Source organism: Arachis ipaensis, chromosome B08 (assembly GCF_000816755.2).
Source record: "Arachis ipaensis cultivar K30076 chromosome B08, Araip1.1, whole genome shotgun sequence".
Taxonomy (NCBI): domain Eukaryota; kingdom Viridiplantae; phylum Streptophyta; class Magnoliopsida; order Fabales; family Fabaceae; genus Arachis; species Arachis ipaensis.
Window position 1 is genome coordinate 114,609,604 of NC_029792.2, and position 18,191 is coordinate 114,627,794.

At 40.5% G+C, this 18,191-nt stretch overlaps 1 protein-coding gene across 1 annotated transcript; it reads right to left on the reverse strand.

Annotated features, from left to right (window-relative positions):
• LOC110265353 lies at positions 6,653 to 9,953 on the reverse strand. Its single transcript, XM_021108314.1, has 4 exons — positions 9,381 to 9,953; positions 8,465 to 9,248; positions 7,002 to 7,144; positions 6,653 to 6,904 (listed from the first exon to the last, which is right to left on the reverse strand). The coding sequence occupies exons 1-4, from the start codon at positions 9,951 to 9,953 to the stop codon at positions 6,653 to 6,655; spliced, it is 1,752 nt and encodes a 583-aa protein (XP_020963973.1).

The following is an 18,191-nucleotide window of genomic DNA, read 5'->3' on the forward strand; positions in this document are numbered from 1 at the left end:
AATACTATAAATTGATTTCAATTAGTTTGATTTAGCAATGAAATTAACGTATATAAATACGAGCAGAACGTTAAATTCTCATTAAAGTGAGTCTCACAATGGTTAGTGAAGATAGTTTTAGTTTTTGTACATTGTAGAGGGATGATTAAAAAAATGCGAGGACAAATAAAATTTATTGATAAGGATCCGTTGAATGTCTTTATCAAATCTTTTATGAGTTTTGTTGAGTTCCAGAATGCTATAATCTAAAAATTGGGACTGCATGGCATGAAACGGATGGAGAAGTTATTTTATAAAATTCCGATTTCTGTTGTACGAGATGGTGTAAAGTACGACTCCTTTATGATAGACAGTGATAAAGATTTGCAAGTTTGTTTCACTGTTGTCGTTAGTTTTTCGAGTTGAGGACCCATGAGCTATTGGCCAAGTTTGGAGATGTGGTATGTAGTTAAGGAAGATTGAACCAGAATCCTCAATATTTAGCAATATCAGGAGCCTCTAGTTTAATGCCTATTGATGCCTTTTCATTTGTGCCTGTCATTGCACTTAAGGCAGTGTTGGTGTCATCTCCGTCCTTCGTAGCTGATCTAACCGCGATGGTGATTGACAAATAGGTGATAATCGGTCTTCAGGTCAGTTTGTTATTGCGATGGCCGGTACTCCTGTTATGATCCTGGTTTTTGGGAAGGGTGGGGAACCAAATGCTGTCGAAGATGTATTGCAGGATGATGATGTAGATCCTGCTATGATTGATGAAGATAGCGATGATGATCCAGGGAGGAGTATTCCAGTTAGAGGTCGTGGAGCATCTAGCTCGGAAACTCAGCAATACCCCCACACTTTTCGACTTTAGACTTGGAAGCCATGACACGACATGGGTTACCAGATGTAGCATTCGGATTTAGGGCCAGAGATACACAGGATACAGAAGGTCTAGCTGAGTTCCAAGTTGGTTAGCAGTTTCAAAATAAAGAGGAAGTTGTCTTAAGCGTGAAGACTTATAGCATCCGTCGTGGGTTGAGTACAGAGTGCTGGAATCTGCTCATATCAAGTACCATGGAAAGTGTAAGAAGTTTGAAAACGGTTGCACATGATTGATTCCGGTCACTCTTTGCCAGCAAAAAGGCATTTGGGAGTTAAGAAGGTATAATGGACTTTATACATATTTGTCCACATCGATATCTAGTGATCACAGGATGCTTGATTATCATGTTATATCTGCTTTTATACTGCCTATGATAAGAGTTGATGCGGCCGTGTCGACCAAGGTACTACAGAATGTGATAGAGGCACATTTTATACCGACTTACAGGAGGGTTTGGTTAGCTAAGTAGAAGGCCGTTGCGCAGATATATGAAAATTAAGAAAAGTCATATAATGAGTTGCCATGATAGGTACCAGGTGTGCAGATAACGATGCCAGGTAGTGTTGCAGTGTTGATCACAGCAAAATAGATCAGTGCTGTAACAGCCCTCCATAACGCCATATGTAGGGAATCTAATAACCTGGGATGCACTATCTGAGCAACCTCTGGTGAGCTGTAAGGCATCCACGCGAACTGTTAAAGAGAAATGGTTGATGAAGGTCATAAATAAACAGTAAAAAGTTACATAACTTAACAATAATAACATGAAAGCTAAAATACTCACATCCTCGGCCTGAAGTAAATCTATCATAAGCCTCCAATGTGCGACTCTAAGCCCCTTCTCGCTCAATGTTGGCTTATATCCTGACCACCTGTCACCCGATACATTAGCTCAACAACGGCCATATACGGAAAACATAATAATATACTATAAGAAAAATGATGAGTACCGTCAGATTTACCGATAAAAAATAAAATTAATTTACTGGTAATAAATTTACCGTTAGATTTTGTATTGATTCCAATCCGACGGTATAAACCTCAACGGTAAATATTTACCATTGGAGTTTGTTGTATTTCGGTAACTTGCAGCATATTTAGTTTTTCAAGCTACAAATATCTGGTGTCAGTTACCGGTAGATTTTTTTCGATGGTACTTTGGCACCAAACTGTTTCGTTCCCACATTTTTAAAATCGGATATTTTTGCTAGAGAATCCGACGATAAGTTCAAATTTTTTAAAATATTTTTTGATGAAATTAATCGTGAAGTTCTAAATTTTTTTATTTAAATTTATTTTTTGTATAATTAGTAGTCAAATTCTAAAGAATAGAAGCCAAATATTTTAAATTATCAAGTGTACAAATAAAATGAAAGGTCAAATAATAGAGGATATGATACAATCAAATAGTGTATAAAAAAATCCTAGTCATAGAAAATCATCATCATCGTCGTTGTCATCGTCGTCATTGTCCTGCTAGTTCTGCAACTGAGGCAGCAGCCTAGGTGGTATGCCAGTTGTAACACCCTAATTAGCCTAAGCTTTACCTCGCGTCATAAAGCAAAGGTTAATCAGAGATTACGACAATTCTAAACTCATACATAATATATATAGAGAAAGAATAGTATAATCTAGAAGTCCGATGAAAGATATAGCTCAAAAACAGGATTTCAAAGCGCAAAACGTACTAACGAAGCTACTAGCTTAAGGTACAAGAAACAGATAAGAGACAACAAAATATAAGTATATAATATTATAGAAAACTAGCCTCGAATCGCAAAGTTTAAGCCGGCTAGCCATATACAGGTATACAGAACCATACAGTGAAAATAGCTTATACAAGTTTTGTTCTCTCAAATACAAGCCTCTAGCCTAAACAAAATACAAAAGAGAGATTGATGAAATTAATGGTGAAATTCTAAATTTTTTTATTTAAATTTATTTTTTGTATAATTAGTAGTCAAATTCTAAAGAATAGAAGCCAAATATTTTAAATTATCAAGTGTACAAATAAAATGAAAGGTCAAATAATAGAGGATATGATACAATCAAATAGTGTATAAAAAAATCCTAGTCATAGAAAATCATCATCATCGTCGTTGTCATCGTCGTCATTGTCCTGCTAGTTCTGCAACTGAGGCAGCAGCCTAGGTGGTATGCCAGTTGTAACACCCTAATTAGCCTAAGCTTTACCTCGCGTCATAAAGCAAAGGTTAATCAGAGATTACGACAATTCTAAACTCATACATAATATATATAGAGAAAGAATAGTATAATCTAGAAGTCCGATGAAAGATATAGCTCAAAAACAGGATTTCAAAGCGCAAAACGTACTAACGAAGCTACTAGCTTAAGGTACAAGAAACAGATAAGAGACAACAAAATATAAGTATATAATATTATAGAAAACTAGCCTCGAATCGCAAAGTTTAAGCCGGCTAGCCATATACAGGTATACAGAACCATACAGTGAAAATAGCTTATACAAGTTTTGTTCTCTCAAATACAAGCCTCTAGCCTAAACAAAATACAAAAGAGAGATGTATAAACAAGATAAACCAAAAGACTCCAAAAGAATCCAGGATCCTCCGCTTCTGTCACCATCCAAAGCAACTCACCGAGGTGGGTTGCGACTTGCATCTGAAAAACACAACAAAGATATGGTATGAGAATCGAGGGTTCTCAGTATGGTAACAGTGCCCAGTGATGTAGGATATAAGACCCCAGGACGCCAAAGGCAATCCTAAGCTCCATATCCATCACAAGATTCAAACTTAAGCATTCTAAAACAAATAAGCATAATATATGAAACCTTAACATAACTAAACAGGGTACTGTATCTTAGGGGAATACTATTCTAACCAAACACCGCTGTCTCACAGCCTTCACCAACCTACCCTCCATGCGATCCCATCGCCACTGCCTTCCGAACCTCCTCAATCCCAGTAGAAAGCACAATTAATAACAATGCAAGTAATTCACAAGTAAAAGCATACAAGGAAAGTAGATCAAGTAAGCAAATAGGCATGTTATTCAATTAGGCATACAAGTATAAGTCGGCAAAGCAAACAAACAGATAGAAATGCATATGATGAATGCCTGTCCTACTGGCTGTGATATCACATTGTCGGTTCAACTGCCAACCAGACACATCTCCATGGAGACATCGCCCTTCAAATTTCTCATATGGGAACCCCCGAGATATAGTGCCCGGATCACTGTCCAGATACCGGCGCCTGCACGCTTTATAGATCCAAAGGGATGCGAGCGGGATACTCTTGCCTCAGACCTCAGATCTCAACGTAAGCGGGATTAACCACCATCCTTACGCCGCCGCTACTACCACGACAGGCGGGATTAACCACCGTCCCTGCCGGGCGCATAGCGTCTCATAATCTCAGTAAAAACATTATTTCAGTGGTTTTCAAAAAGCATTTTCAGTATACAGAGATCCATCATCTCAATCCGAGTCCCCGACTCATCTCAACCACTGTCCATTAATAACTCAGTTTCCAAATATCAAAAGTTCATCATTCCTCATCTCATATATCAAACATCCTTCACCTAACGTCAAACCATTCTCAGCACACCAGAAACCTATGCCTCCGTTTTCTAATTTATCATAAAATCATGTACTAGAACCCTTAAGTTATATCCCATGTTCTAATACTCGAAACTAGGCCCAAAAGTCTTAAATAGTGTTATAGAAGCTTACAACCTCGTCGGAAAGGGGAAATAGTTGAAAACAAAGCAAAATTTGAGAAACAGGGTGTGTGCGTCCGCACAGGGGTGTGCGTGCGCACGCCCAGGAAATTTTTAAAAGTGTGCGTACACACAGGGGTGTGCGTACGCACAGGTGTCAAAACTCAAAATGGTCTGCTCACTCACACAACCTGTGCCAGTGCCTCCAGCAGACTGGCCTTCCCAACGTGTGCATCCGCACAGACCTGTGTGTCCGCACAGGTTGACATTCTTCCTTAGATATGCGCGCGCACAAGCTGTGCTAGCGCTGCAAACAGAACACACTTCCCTGCCTGTGCGTGCTCATAGGTGTGTCTATCAGCACAGGTCAAAATTTTTTGCAGGGTGTGCGCTCGCACATATCAGAAATCATGAAATTCTACAACTTTACAGAATTTCAGATTTTTAACACCAATTTTGAATGATCATAACTCCCTCCACAAAATTCCAAATTCCATAAACTTTATATCGATTTAAAGGATTTTCAAAGATCTTTAATTTTAGACAGGTTTCATCAAGTTTTGAAAACCGACAAAAGTTATGATTGCACAAAGTTCACCAAAAATCCCATTTTACCAAACTTGACAATTTACACAATTTCTTACCATATACATTCCAACTACTACCAAACCATTCAAAAACTCCATCTTTCATCAAAATTGACCTGTTGTGCCCTAATGCACCAACATTACCACATTTCCCTTCACATTTCATCATCTTCAACATCAACACCAATATATCACAATTTTACAACCATAATGCCAATTCATCAAATCCAACACCACTTATATCATCATTATGCCTTTTCAATTTACACAATCAATCATCATTATCATATTACCATCACTTATCATACTCAAACCCAACAATTATTAATTCATCATAATTCACCACATATCATCATTTAACAACTCAACAACTATTTAAATTCAAACCTATCCTTTGGGTCACTAGCCTAAATGTCCATGAATATTATATACTACATAGAGAAAATCGAAACCATACCTTGGCCAATTCCCTATAGGCTCCAAAACTCCAATTTAGCCCAAACAAGCTTCCAACCACAATCCAAGCTTTCAATTCCATTCCAATAAGCAAAATTAAGTTCCAAAAGCTCCCAAAGCCACAATAATCAAACTATATACATATAAATCACCTCAAATCAACCTAGGTTTTCAATTAAACATAAATTCACAAGTGTTTAATGGCTCTCACCTCTTCCAACAGATTTGGATGTCAAAACTCAATGCTAAGCAAGGCTTAGAGCAAACCTAAACATCCAGAATCACAAAAACTCACTTAATCATAAATCCTAAGAACCAAAATTTTGGAGAGAAGAATAGAAAGGATTTCGTGGTTACATCTCCAGTTTCTTGCATGATTTTTGTAGAGCTCTTCACGAAGAATGCGTAATCGCAAACGGTGCGGCGATTGGAGCTCCGTAGCTCAGGATATGAGCTAGAGAAGAAGAGGGTGAATAGTGTTTCTTCTTCCCCTCCTCCCCCGTTTCTATTTCTGAAGTGTGTGTGTGTGTAATGGAATTGTGGCAGGTTTGGTTCACTTAAAGAGCCTTTTATATGTTGGGCTTGGGCCCAACTTGGGTCCGGTCCAACCCGTTAGCGTTTTTAGCCCGTTTGGCCCATCTTCAGGCCAAACCTTTAAAATTAACGCCTGGTTTTCCATTTCTAACATTTTCTAAGATTTTTGCCGGTTTTCACTTTTTCTCACGCGGTACCGGGCAGACTTGAACCGGTTCAACCGGTTCAATTGTCGGTTCACGGTTTTTCACGGTTTTTCACAGAAAGCACATTTTCTGACTTAGAAAAACCCATTGAGTCCAAAAATCACCTTTAAATCCTCAAATTCTCTTTCTAACTTTTTGAAATCTAATTTGGGCAATATTAATTACTTAATTAACCGTTCGATTAATTGCGGTTCTTACATTCTCCCTACCAAATAAGAAATTTTGCCCTCAAAATTTGAATTACCTGGGAAAAGCTCGGGATAATCCTTTCGCATTTTGGACTCCAATTCCTAAGTATGCTCTTAAATTTCTGCTCGCTCCCAAGCAACCTTAACCAATGGGACTTTCTTTCCTCGCAGCTTCTTCACACTAAGGTCATCGATCCTCACTGGCGTTACTTGGAAAGTTAAGTTCTCCTTCAATTCAACCGACTCAGGCTCCAACACATGAGCCGCATCCGACGTGTATTTACGGAGTTGTGACACGTAGAATACGTCATGCAAATTAGACAGATGAGGTGGCAAAGCGACTCGATACGCCACCGGCCCGAATCTCTTCAAAATCTCAAACGGTCTTATATATCTTGGGTTCAATTTCTTGGTCTTAATTGCTCTTCCAATCCCATGTTGTCGGTGTCACCCGAAGAAATACATGTTTTCCCACTTCAAACTCTAGCGGTTTCCTTCTCTGATCCGCATAACTCTTCTGTCGACTCTGAGCAGTTAGAATTCGTGCACGAATCTTCTTAATGTTCTCAGTAGTCTCTGGTATTACATCAGGATCCAAAACACTTGCTTCACCAGATTCATACCAACAAAGTGGAGACTGGCACTTCCGTCCATACAAGGCCTCATACGGAGCCATCCCAATGCTCGCATGAAAGCTGTCGTTATACGAAAACTCCACTAATGGCATGTATCGGTCCCAACTTCCGGGTTGATCTAAAACACATGCTCTCAGCATATCCTCCAAGGTTTGAATAGTCCTTTCCGACTGTCCATCAGTTTGCGGATGATATGCGGTACTGAGACATAGCTTCGTACCAAAAGCTCTTTGGAAATCTCCCCAAAACCTTGATGTGAATCAGGGATCACCGTCCGACACTATTCTCGATGGCACACCATGCAACCTTACTATCTCCCTGATGTACAATCTCGCCAACTCCTCCATAGAACAGTTTACTCGGATAGGCAGAAAATGATCGAATTTGGTTAAGCGATCCATGATCACCCAAATCACATCAAATCCCGACCTAGTCCTCGGTAAACCGGTCACAAAATCCATCGCGATTCCTTCTCACTTCCACTGAAGAATCTCAAGTGGTTGTAGCATTCATGATGGTTTTTGATGCTTTATCTTCACCTTCTGGAAAGTTAGACACTTGGATACCACTGTTGCTACATCACCTTTCATCCCAGGCCACCAAAACATCTTCTTCAAGTCATAATGCATCTTCGTGCTTCCGGGATGAATAGAAAACCCACTGTTGTAAGCTTCTGACAGTAAGTCTCGCCTCAAACTCCCAACATCCGGTATGCAAATCCTTCCCTTGTACCTCCATAACCCTTCACCATCCTTAGTGAATTCTTCGTGCCTCTTATCACCAACTGGTTGGAACAATTGTTGAAGCTTCTACTCATCTTGCTGAGTCCTCTGAATATCTGTCTTAAACGTACTTGAAATCTGTAACTGATTTAAACAAGCTCTTCTAGCAACTTTACTAATGTCTAGCTTAAGATTCACGAACTTATCCACTAACTCCTCTTCCTTGATTCTCATCCAAGAAATTGTTAAGGATTTTCGACTCAAAGCGTCTGCTACCACGTTCGCCTTTCCAGGGTGATAACTCAACTCAAAATCATAATCTTTAAGCAACTCCATCCACCTTCTCTAGCGCATATTAATCTCTTTCTGATCAAAGATGTACTTGAGACTCTTATGATCAGAAAAGACGCTAAACCTTACTCCATACAAGTGGTGTCTCCAAATTTTCAATGCAAACACAATCACCGCTAATTCCAAGTCATGAATGGGGTAATTCACCTCATGCGGTCTCAGCTGACGCGATGCGTAAGCCACCACATTCCGATGTTGCATCAACACGCAACCCAAACCTTTCAGTGACGCATCATAATATACTTCAAATGGTTCATGCGGTTCCGGTAAGATTAGAACAGGTGCTGAAGTTAACTTCTGCTTCAAAGTCTGAAAACTCTCTTTGCACTCCGATGTCCACACAAATGGCACTTCTTTCCTTGTTAACTTCGTCATCGGTAGCACAATCCAGAAAAATCCTTCGATAAATCTCCGGTAATATCCGGCTAAACCCAAGAAGCTTCTCACTTCCGTCACGGTCGTCGGTCTTTCCCACTCCATCACCGCTTCTACCTTAGAAGGATCTACAGCTATTCCTCCTTTGCTTACCACGTGGCCTAAGAACTTTACTTCCTCCTTCCAGAACTCGCACTTTGACAACTTAGCGTACAACTTCCGCTCCTTTAAGATTTGCAGCACAATCCTCAAGTGTTCTTCATGCTCCTTTGCTGTCTTAGAGTAAACCAAGATGTCATCTATGAAAACCACCACGAATTTGTCCAAAAAGGGACGAAACACTCTGTTCATGTAATCCATGAAAACAGCAGGTGCACTCGTTAACCCAAAGGACATTACCGCAAACTCGTAGTGTCCATAGCGTGTTCTAAACGCAGTCTTAGGGATATCATCCTCTTTCACCCTTATTTGATGGTAACCAGATCTCAAATCGATCTTGGAAAACACTCCAGCTCCTTGTAATTGATCCATCAAGTCATCTATCATTGACAACGGGTACTTGTTCTTCACAGTCACTTTGTTCAACTGTCTGTAATCCACACATAATCGCATTCCTCCATCTTTCTTCTTCACCAATAAAACTGGCGCTCCCCACAGTGATACACTCGATCGAATGAACCTCTTGTTCAGAAGCTCTTGCAACTGAGTCTTTAACTCTGCCAGCTCTATCGGAGCCATTCTATACGGCGCAATCGATACTGGTCCGGCTCCCGGCACCAATTCAATCGCAAATTCAATTTCCCTTTGAGGTGGGAACTCAGGGATATCTTCCGGGAATACTTCTGGAAATTCTCTAACCACCGGTATCTGATCCAAGTTCTGAGCATCACCCAACGCATTAGCAGCCAACAGAACATAGCCCTGACACTCCTTCCCACTACAGTGTACCATTACGGAGTTCAGGTAATATCCCATAGCTACCACCGCTCCATTTTCTCCGTTCGGCATAAACCGAATTGTCCATTCAAAACAATCCAACAAAACTCGATTCTTCGACAACCAATCAAACCCCAAAATCATTTCTAGCCCCACCATTGGTAAACAGATCAAATCATGCACAAAGTCTATACCCTCGAGCTTGAAACCTACTTGTCTACAACCTGACCTAATCATAACTGTCTGATACGGAGTATGTACATGCATATCAAAAGGTAACTCTGACACTTTCAAACTTAATTCCTCAACTTTAGCAAACAAAATAAACGAATGCGAAGCTCCAGTATCATATAATGCAACTAAGGACTTATCACCAAATAGACATATACCTCTCATCAATGGATCCGCCTTAGAAGCATCCTTGGCATTCACAGCAAAGACTCAACCTTGATGCTGACTCTGGCCCGCATTCTGGTTCCTCCCACGAGTGCAATCCCTCGCAATGTGGCTAGGCAACCCACAACTGAAGTAACCACCTAAAACAATTTTGCATGAGTCATAAGGATAAAAACGCCCACAACGTACACAAGTCAAATCTGGAGAATTCTTACTCTGATTTCCTCTCCCCTTAGCATACTGAAACTGAGTCTGAGTGTTCTTCCTGAAACCTCCTTGACCTTGAGGTGCATATCCTCCTCTCTTGAAGCTTTGCCCTCTAGGATGAAAATACTTGCCACACCCCCGACTAGAGCTCCCTCCATGGGTCTTGGCATACTCTTCCACTACTCTAGCCTTGTTTACTAAGTCGGAGAAGACACGGATCTCCATAGGCGCCACAGCAGTCATAATGCTATCCTTTAAACCTCTCTGGTACTTAAGGCACTTCCAGCTCTCGTAAGTCTTTGGGGGCGCCTTGACATACCCTAGAAAACCTACAGAGTTCATCAAATTTGTTGGTGTAATCTGCCACAGACATGGAACCTTGCTTCAGCTGCATTAGTTCCATCTCCTTTGCTTCCTCTTGCAGACTCAGGGAAATACTTCTTATAGAAGGCCGTTTGAAACACCTCCCACGGAATGTTGGCATTCTGAAGTTGTAGCAAGCGACACTCTGCTTGCCACCAGGGCTGGGCCTCTCCCGCTAGCTGATAAGCGGCAAACTCGACATATTGATTGAGGGGAACATGCTGTGCCTGTAAAGCACGCTCCATAGCCTGGAACCAGTGGTCTGCTTCAGTAGGATTTGTGGATCCTCGGAAAGTTGGCGGATGAACCTTGAGAAACGCCGCCAAGGTCATCGGAACTCCTCCCGTGTTATGTCTGTTTCCCTCAGCATTATCATTGGCATTCCCTTTGCTATTCCTATTGCCATTCCCTGCCGGTTGGCCTAACCTCTGCACAGCTTGTAGAGTCACAGCAGCATTCGCTTCCATGGTGTTCGCTAAGTTAGCCATGGCCACCATAAACTCGGCATGGTTATCAGCTGGTTGCTCATTCCTACTTTCCCGTGTACGTGTTCGACCTCGCCCGCGAGTGGCCATGTAGGGTTGCTGTCTACACCAAACAATCGATATCAAGGTGATCAGTCTCAATATCAAAAGCCTAGTGCTTCAATTATCCCAAACAGGCACTCACAAACAAGCATGCTATGCATATATCAAGTAAATAACCTAATAGCATCAAAGAAAAGACACACAGAGTATGCAATGAAGCACAATCGGTCCATCTCTCAGGTCACGAGGACGAACCGCTATGATACCATTAAATGTAACACCCTAATTAGCTTAAGCTTTACCTCGCGTTGTAAAGCAAAGGTTAATCAGAGATTACGACAATTCTAAGCTCATACATAATATATATATAGAAAGAATAGTATAATCTAGAAGCCCGATGAAAGATATGGCTCAAAAACAGGATTTCAAAGCGCAAAATATACTAACGAAGCTACTAGCTTAAGGCACAAGAAACAGATAAGAGACAACAAAATATAAGTATATAATATTATAGGAAACTAGCCTCGACTCGTGGAGTTTAAGCCGGCTAGCCATATACAGGTATACAGAACCATACAGCGAAAACAATTTATACAAGTTTTGATCTCTCAAATACAAGCCTCTAGGCTAAACAAAATACAAAAGAGAAATGTATAAACAAGATAAACCAAAAGACTCCAAAAGAATCCAGGATCCTCCGCTTCTGTCACCATCCAAAGCAACTCACCGAGGTGGGTTGCGACCTGCATCTGAAAAACACAACAAAGATATGGTATGAGAACCGGGGGTTCTCAGTATGGTAAGAGTGCCCAGTGATGTAGGATATAAGACCCCGGGATGCCAAAGGCAATCCTAAGCTCCATATCCATCACAAGATTCAAACTTAAGCATTCTAAAACAAATAAGCATGATATATGAAACCTTAACATAACTAAACAGGGTACTGTATCTTAGGGGAATACTATTCTAACTAAACACCGCTGTCTCACAGCCTTCACCAACCTACCCTCCATACGATCCCATCGCCACCGCCTTCTGAACCTCCTCAATCCCAGTAGAAAGCACAATTAATAACAATGCAAGTAATTCACAAGTAAAAGCATACAAGGAAAGTATATCAAGTAAGCAAATAGGCATGTTATTCAATTAGGCATACAAGTACAAGTCGGCAAAGCAAACAAACAGATAGAAATGCATATGATGAATGCCTGCCCTACTGGCTGTGATATCACATTGTCGGTTCAACTGCCAACCCGACACATCTCCATGGAGACGTCGCCCTTCGGATTTCTCATATGGGAACCCCCGAGATATAGTTCCCGGATCACTGTCCAGGTACCGGCGCCTGCACGTTCTATAGATCCGAAGGGATGCGAGCGGGATACTCTTGCCTCAGACTTCACATCTCAACGTAAGCGGGATTAACCACCGTCCTTACACCGCCGCTGCTACCACGATAGGCGGGATTAACCACCGTCCCTGCCGGGCGTATAGGTCTCATGATCTCAGTAAAAATATTATTTCAGTGGTTTTCAAAAAGCATTTTCAGTATACAGAGATCCATCATCTCAATCCGAGTCTCCGACTCATCTCAACCACTGTCCATTCATAACTCAGTTTCCAAATATCAAAAGTTCATCATTCCTCATCTCATATATCAATCATCCTTCACCTAACGTCAAACCATTCTCAGGATGGCAGAAACCTATGTCTCCGTTTTCTAATTTATCATAAAATCATGTACTAGAACCCTTAAGTTATATTCAATGTTCTAATACTCGAAACTAGGCCCAAAAGTCTTAAATGGTGTTATAGAAGCTTACAACCTTATCGGGAAGGTGAAATAGTTGAAAACAAAGCAAAATTTGAAAAACAGGGCGTGTGCGTCCGCACAGGGGTGTGTGTGCGCATGCCCAGGAAATTTTTAAAAGTGTGCGTACGCACAGGGGTGTGCGTACGCACAGGTGTCAAAACTCAAAATGGTCTGTTCATTCGCACAACCTGTGCCAGCGCCCCCAACAGACTGGCCTTCCCAACGTGTGCGTCCGCACAGGTTGACATTCTTCCTTAGATATGCGCGCGCATAAGCTGTGCTAGCGCTGCAAACAGAACGCACTTTCCTGCCTGTGCGTGCACACAGGTGTGTGTGTCTGCACAGGTCAAAATTTTTCGCAGGGTGTGCGTCCGCACGAGGGTGTGCGCTCGCATATATCAGAAATCATGAAATTCTACAACTTTGCAGAATTTCAGATTTTTAACACCAACTTTGAATGATCATAACTCCCTCCACAAATTTCTAAATTTTATAAACTTTATATCGATTTAAAGGATTTTCAAAGATCTTTAATTCTAGACAGATTTCATCAAGTTTTGAAAACCGAGACAAAAGTTATGATCGCAAAAAGTTCACCAAAAACCCTATTTTACCAAACTTCACAATTTACACAATTTCTTACCATACACATGCCAACTACTACCAAACCATTCAAAAACTCCATCTTTCATCAAAATTGACGTGTTGTGCCTTAATGCACCAACATTACCACATTTTCCTTCACATTTCATCATCTTCAACATCAATACCAATATATCACAATTTTACAACCATAATGCCAATTCATCAAATCCAAAACCACTTATATCATCATTATGCCTTTTCAATTTACACAATCAATCATCATTATCATATTACCATCACTCATCATACTCAAACCCAACAATCATTAATTCATCATAATTCATCACATATCATCATTTAACAACTCAACAACTATTTAAATTCAAACCTATCATATGGGTCACTAGCCTAAATGTCTATGAATATTATATACTACATAGAGAAATCTGAAACTATACCTTGGCCGATTCTCTATAGGCTCCAAAACTCCAATTTAGCCCAAACAAGCTCCCAATCAAAATCCAAGCTTTCAATTCCACTCCAATAAGCAAAATTAAGTTCCAAAAGCTCCCAAAGTCACAATAATCAAACTATATACATATAAATCACCTCAAATCAACCTAGGATTCCAATTAAACATAAATTCACAAGGGTTTAATGTCTCTCACCTCTTCCAACAGATTTGGATGTCAAAACCCAATGCTAAGCAAGGCTTAGAGCAAACCTAAACATCCAGAATCACAAAAACTCATTTAATCACAAATCCTAAGAACCGAAATTTTAGAGAGAAGAATAGAAAGGATTTCGTGATTACCTCTCCAGTTTCTTGTATGGGTTTTGTAGCGCTCTTCACGAGAAACGCGTAGCCGTAAACGGTGCGGCGATCGGAGCTCTGTAGCTCAAGATATGAGCTAGAGAAGAATAGGGTGAATAGTGTTTCTTCTTCCCCTCCTCCCCCTTTTCTATTTCTGAAGTGTGTGTATGTTTAGTGGAGTTGTGGCTAGTTTGATTCACTTAAAGAGCCTTTTATATGTTGGGCTTGGGTCCAACTTGGGTCCGGTCCAACCCGTTAGCGTTTTTAGCCCGTTTGGCCCATCTTCGGGCCAAACCTTTAAAATTAACGCCCCGTTTTTTATTTCTAACTTTTTTCTAAGGTTTTGCCGGTTTTTACTTTTTCTCACGCGGTACCGGGCAGACTTGAACCGGTTCAATCGGTTCAACTGTCGGTTTGCAGTTTTTCACGGTTTTTCACAGAAAGCACATTTTCTGACTCAGAAAAACCCACTGAGTCCAAAAATCATCTTTAAATTCTCAAATTCTCTTTCTAACTTTTTTGAATCTAATTTGGGCAATATTAATTACTTAATTAACCAGTTGATTAATTGCGGTTCTTACACCAGTGCCCCTCCATCAGTGCCGCTGCTACTAGTGTGCATCTGATCTTTGTACGGGACCATGTGTCGCTCCATCCACGAAAGCCGCTCCAGCTCCCACCTCCACTCCAGCCTTAGGACATCTTTGTCTATCATGCATGAGAGGATCGCATGATACCACTCCTTAGACTCCCGCAGCTGCTGAGCCTATTGTTGAAGGCTCCAGGTGAGGAGCAGCACCTGCTCCCTCAAATCCACGCCGTCCTAGGGATTGACAGGCTGATTGGTGGCAGAGGTGGATGTATGTCTCAATGTGGATGTGTTGAGGTTGTCGGAAAAGAACGATCCGAGCCCGTACATGCGAATCTTGTACGGCTCAGATACGGTCTTGCGCCAACCTGATCAGGATCGACGACTGATGCAGCAAATTTGTTGCCATCGTCTCTAGTACGCTGAGATTGTTGGGTTGCAGCCTCCAATATCTGCGTGTAGAACTCCTATGTAACACATTTTTTTATTAGTGTTGCAGTTAATATAAAAATGGTATCTCGCATTATGTTTACTCACGTAATGAACCACGACTTGATGATCGGCAAATCTCTCATTGTTCTCCTTAAACTATGAGTATACTTGAAGGTCTCTGCCATCATCGCCTCAATATCTAACGAGTTAGACTACACATTTTGAAACCACATGTTAAGTCAAGTAATAATGAAATTATATTAAGACTAAACGAACATAATAACAAAATGAAACAAGTTACTTATCAACCTGGGCTTATCTTCATGAAAGTCACTGACCCACCGGTATACTTTTACGACCTGGCCGATGTCTTGTTAACTCTGTTGGTGATACAACGACGCTTGAATCCCTCATCAGTCTCCCAATGGACGTATAGTAACTTATTAATGTTTGAGCGATGCCAAATGGTGAGGTGGTCGCAGTGCTCACATACGTCTTCCAACATCTGCTGAAGCTGCCTAGCCATCCAATGATCGAAGATCTTCCTGATCATGAGATCGTGAGTCTTATCCCATATAAATATTTCCTGCAAAAAGAACATTTAGCACGAGTTAATCGAAATTAAATACATAATTAAACAAAATAGAAGATATAAATTAACACTAAAACTTGAATATATTGAGTTTTTACCGCTCACTTCTGAAATCATCACTCTCTGGTCTCATCTGGGATCTTCTTATAGCATGGCCATGGGTGGTCATACATTATCTTGATGACATTAATACAATCCTATATATATGCATTGTTATTTGGAGCAAACCTATTAATGAAAAATTTAAGATTAGTAGTTTACTAAAAAGTTATTTGAAATTTTCTATAAACTTCAATTATATTAGATTTTCTTAGAAATTTCAGCAGAGTTTCATCTATAACTAGAATGCACCAAAAACTACATCCATCAACAATTCACGTATATATCAACAATCAACAAACAAGAATCAAGAATCAAGTAGCAACATCCATCAACAATCAAGAATGAACAAACACAATAAACAGTTCAAATCTACTAAACTAAATCGAACCTATCTTAACAACCTAAATTCACTATAACTAGAAAATTGAGTGTAACTAAATTAAACTGACTAACTAAAATGGTTTGCATATGAAAGATTTAAAATAGTACTCACGACGAAGTTCCATCAGGCCAAATCATTATCCATACAACGGGAGGTGGTGGAGAGGGCATCTGGCTGGGATCCGTGAAAGGATTTTGGCAACGCAATGTCTATCGTTAGAGCCGGCGTCATCGAGATAGCGGGTTGCTGAGTGGATGGAGGCGTCGTCGTCGAGGTATTGTGCTACTGAGCAGATGGATGCGGCATTGTCGAGGTAGAAGGAGCCCTGTAGTTGGGGTTAGGGACCGTGATGAACGCCTGGTCCAGTGCACCCATTGCATGTGACATCACCAGGGTAGTCAGAGTAGAGGGGGACGACAAAGAAGTCCTAGGGGTACCAGTAGAGTCCCTCTCTCTACCATGACCACGAGCCCGATCCGTGACACCTCTACCTGTCGGCATGTCTGCAAAGAGAATATAACTAAACACTAGTCATGAATTCAATGTAATGGCAAAGATAAAATTCATAAACACTTTAAATCACATAAAACAGCAAATACAACATAAATCAAGTGTACATTTACATTATTTGCAAAGAACCGTCCAATTAACATAAATTCTCCTACAGTTATATTATTTGCAAAAAAAATTAGACATAACCTCCCCAAAATTTTGATAACAAGTATTGATTTTAATAGTTGAACCAAAATTTTATTAAGAGTTCCTTGAGCCATTTTTAAAAAAGTAGCAATATGTACATTTTAATCACAAGAATCAACAACGATCAACAAATTATTAATCACAATTTCAAACTAATGGATGTAATCAACAACAAATCTATCTAACATCCTATATTCTAATATAATCAACACAAAAAATAATGGAGTTTGAATAATAAGAGTTGGAAAAGGGGTGCTACTTGGAGAGAGCAGCGACAGTTCGGCGGCATAACGGCAGAAGTGGCGGTTCCTCAGGGAGACAAAAAATGATCGCCAGACGACGAGAAAGAGCCGTTGGAGGGGCTGCCAGAGAGAAGCTGGAGGGAGATATGAGATGGTGTAGAGAGAGTGGGAGACGAGAGGGTACAGAGAGAGAGCGAGAGCAATTCAAATTGAGGGAGAAGAAGGTTCGCGATTCGAATTCAGGATACGATTTCCGTCGAAATTACTGAAGAAAAAATCTGCCGGTAAATCTTTGCGTGTGACCAAAACACAACGTTTAACTATTCTAGGTTACCATCGGAATTATTCGCCTATAAATTCAAAGATAATCACGGTGCCAATTTTTTACCTTTTCCCTCCATTTATTACCATCGATGTTACTATCGGAAAAGAGAAACCGACGGTAAAATTTGTATCCGATGAATTTATTATTGAATCCGCTGGTAAAGTTGCCGACACTCTGCAACGCTAAATCCAACAGTAAATATAACTATTTCAATTTTTTTCTTATAGGAACATGTTTAAACATAAGTACCTTGATGCCAATGACCAATGAAATGTGTCAAATCCATTAGGCTTGAAACCCGAGAAACGCCAGAAGATCCATGTTTGAAGGAGTTATAATGGACCATCCAACTTAATGACGTTTCTGTTGGCTACATGGCATATACGTTGATATAACCACGAAAGAGTAGCGGATTCCAGCTGTATCTGCCCATGTTCTCTAGCCTAGCTACGTACAGTAGCCACCGGATGTGAAGACGTGCACCATACCTGTCCCCAAAAAGCTGAGTCGATAACAATATCATGATATATGCCCTCGCACACCTCCTAATCGTATCCTCGTCTGCG

What these genes read in the sequence shown, in the direction of transcription:
- LOC110265353 (XM_021108314.1), bottom strand. Translation starts at nt 9,953, where the DNA reads ATGAGAGGTATATGTCTATTTGGTGATAAGTCCTTAGTTGCATTATAT. An exon ending in TGGTGCCGGGAGCCGGACCA is followed by an intron (nt 9,249 to 9,380) that starts GTATCGATTGCG and finishes TTATTGGTGAAG; the next exon opens with AAGAAAGATGGAGGAATGCG. An exon ending in TTATGATGCGTCACTGAAAG is followed by an intron (nt 7,145 to 8,464) that starts GTTTGGGTTGCG and finishes AATCTGGTGAAG; the next exon opens with CAAGTGTTTTGGATCCTGAT.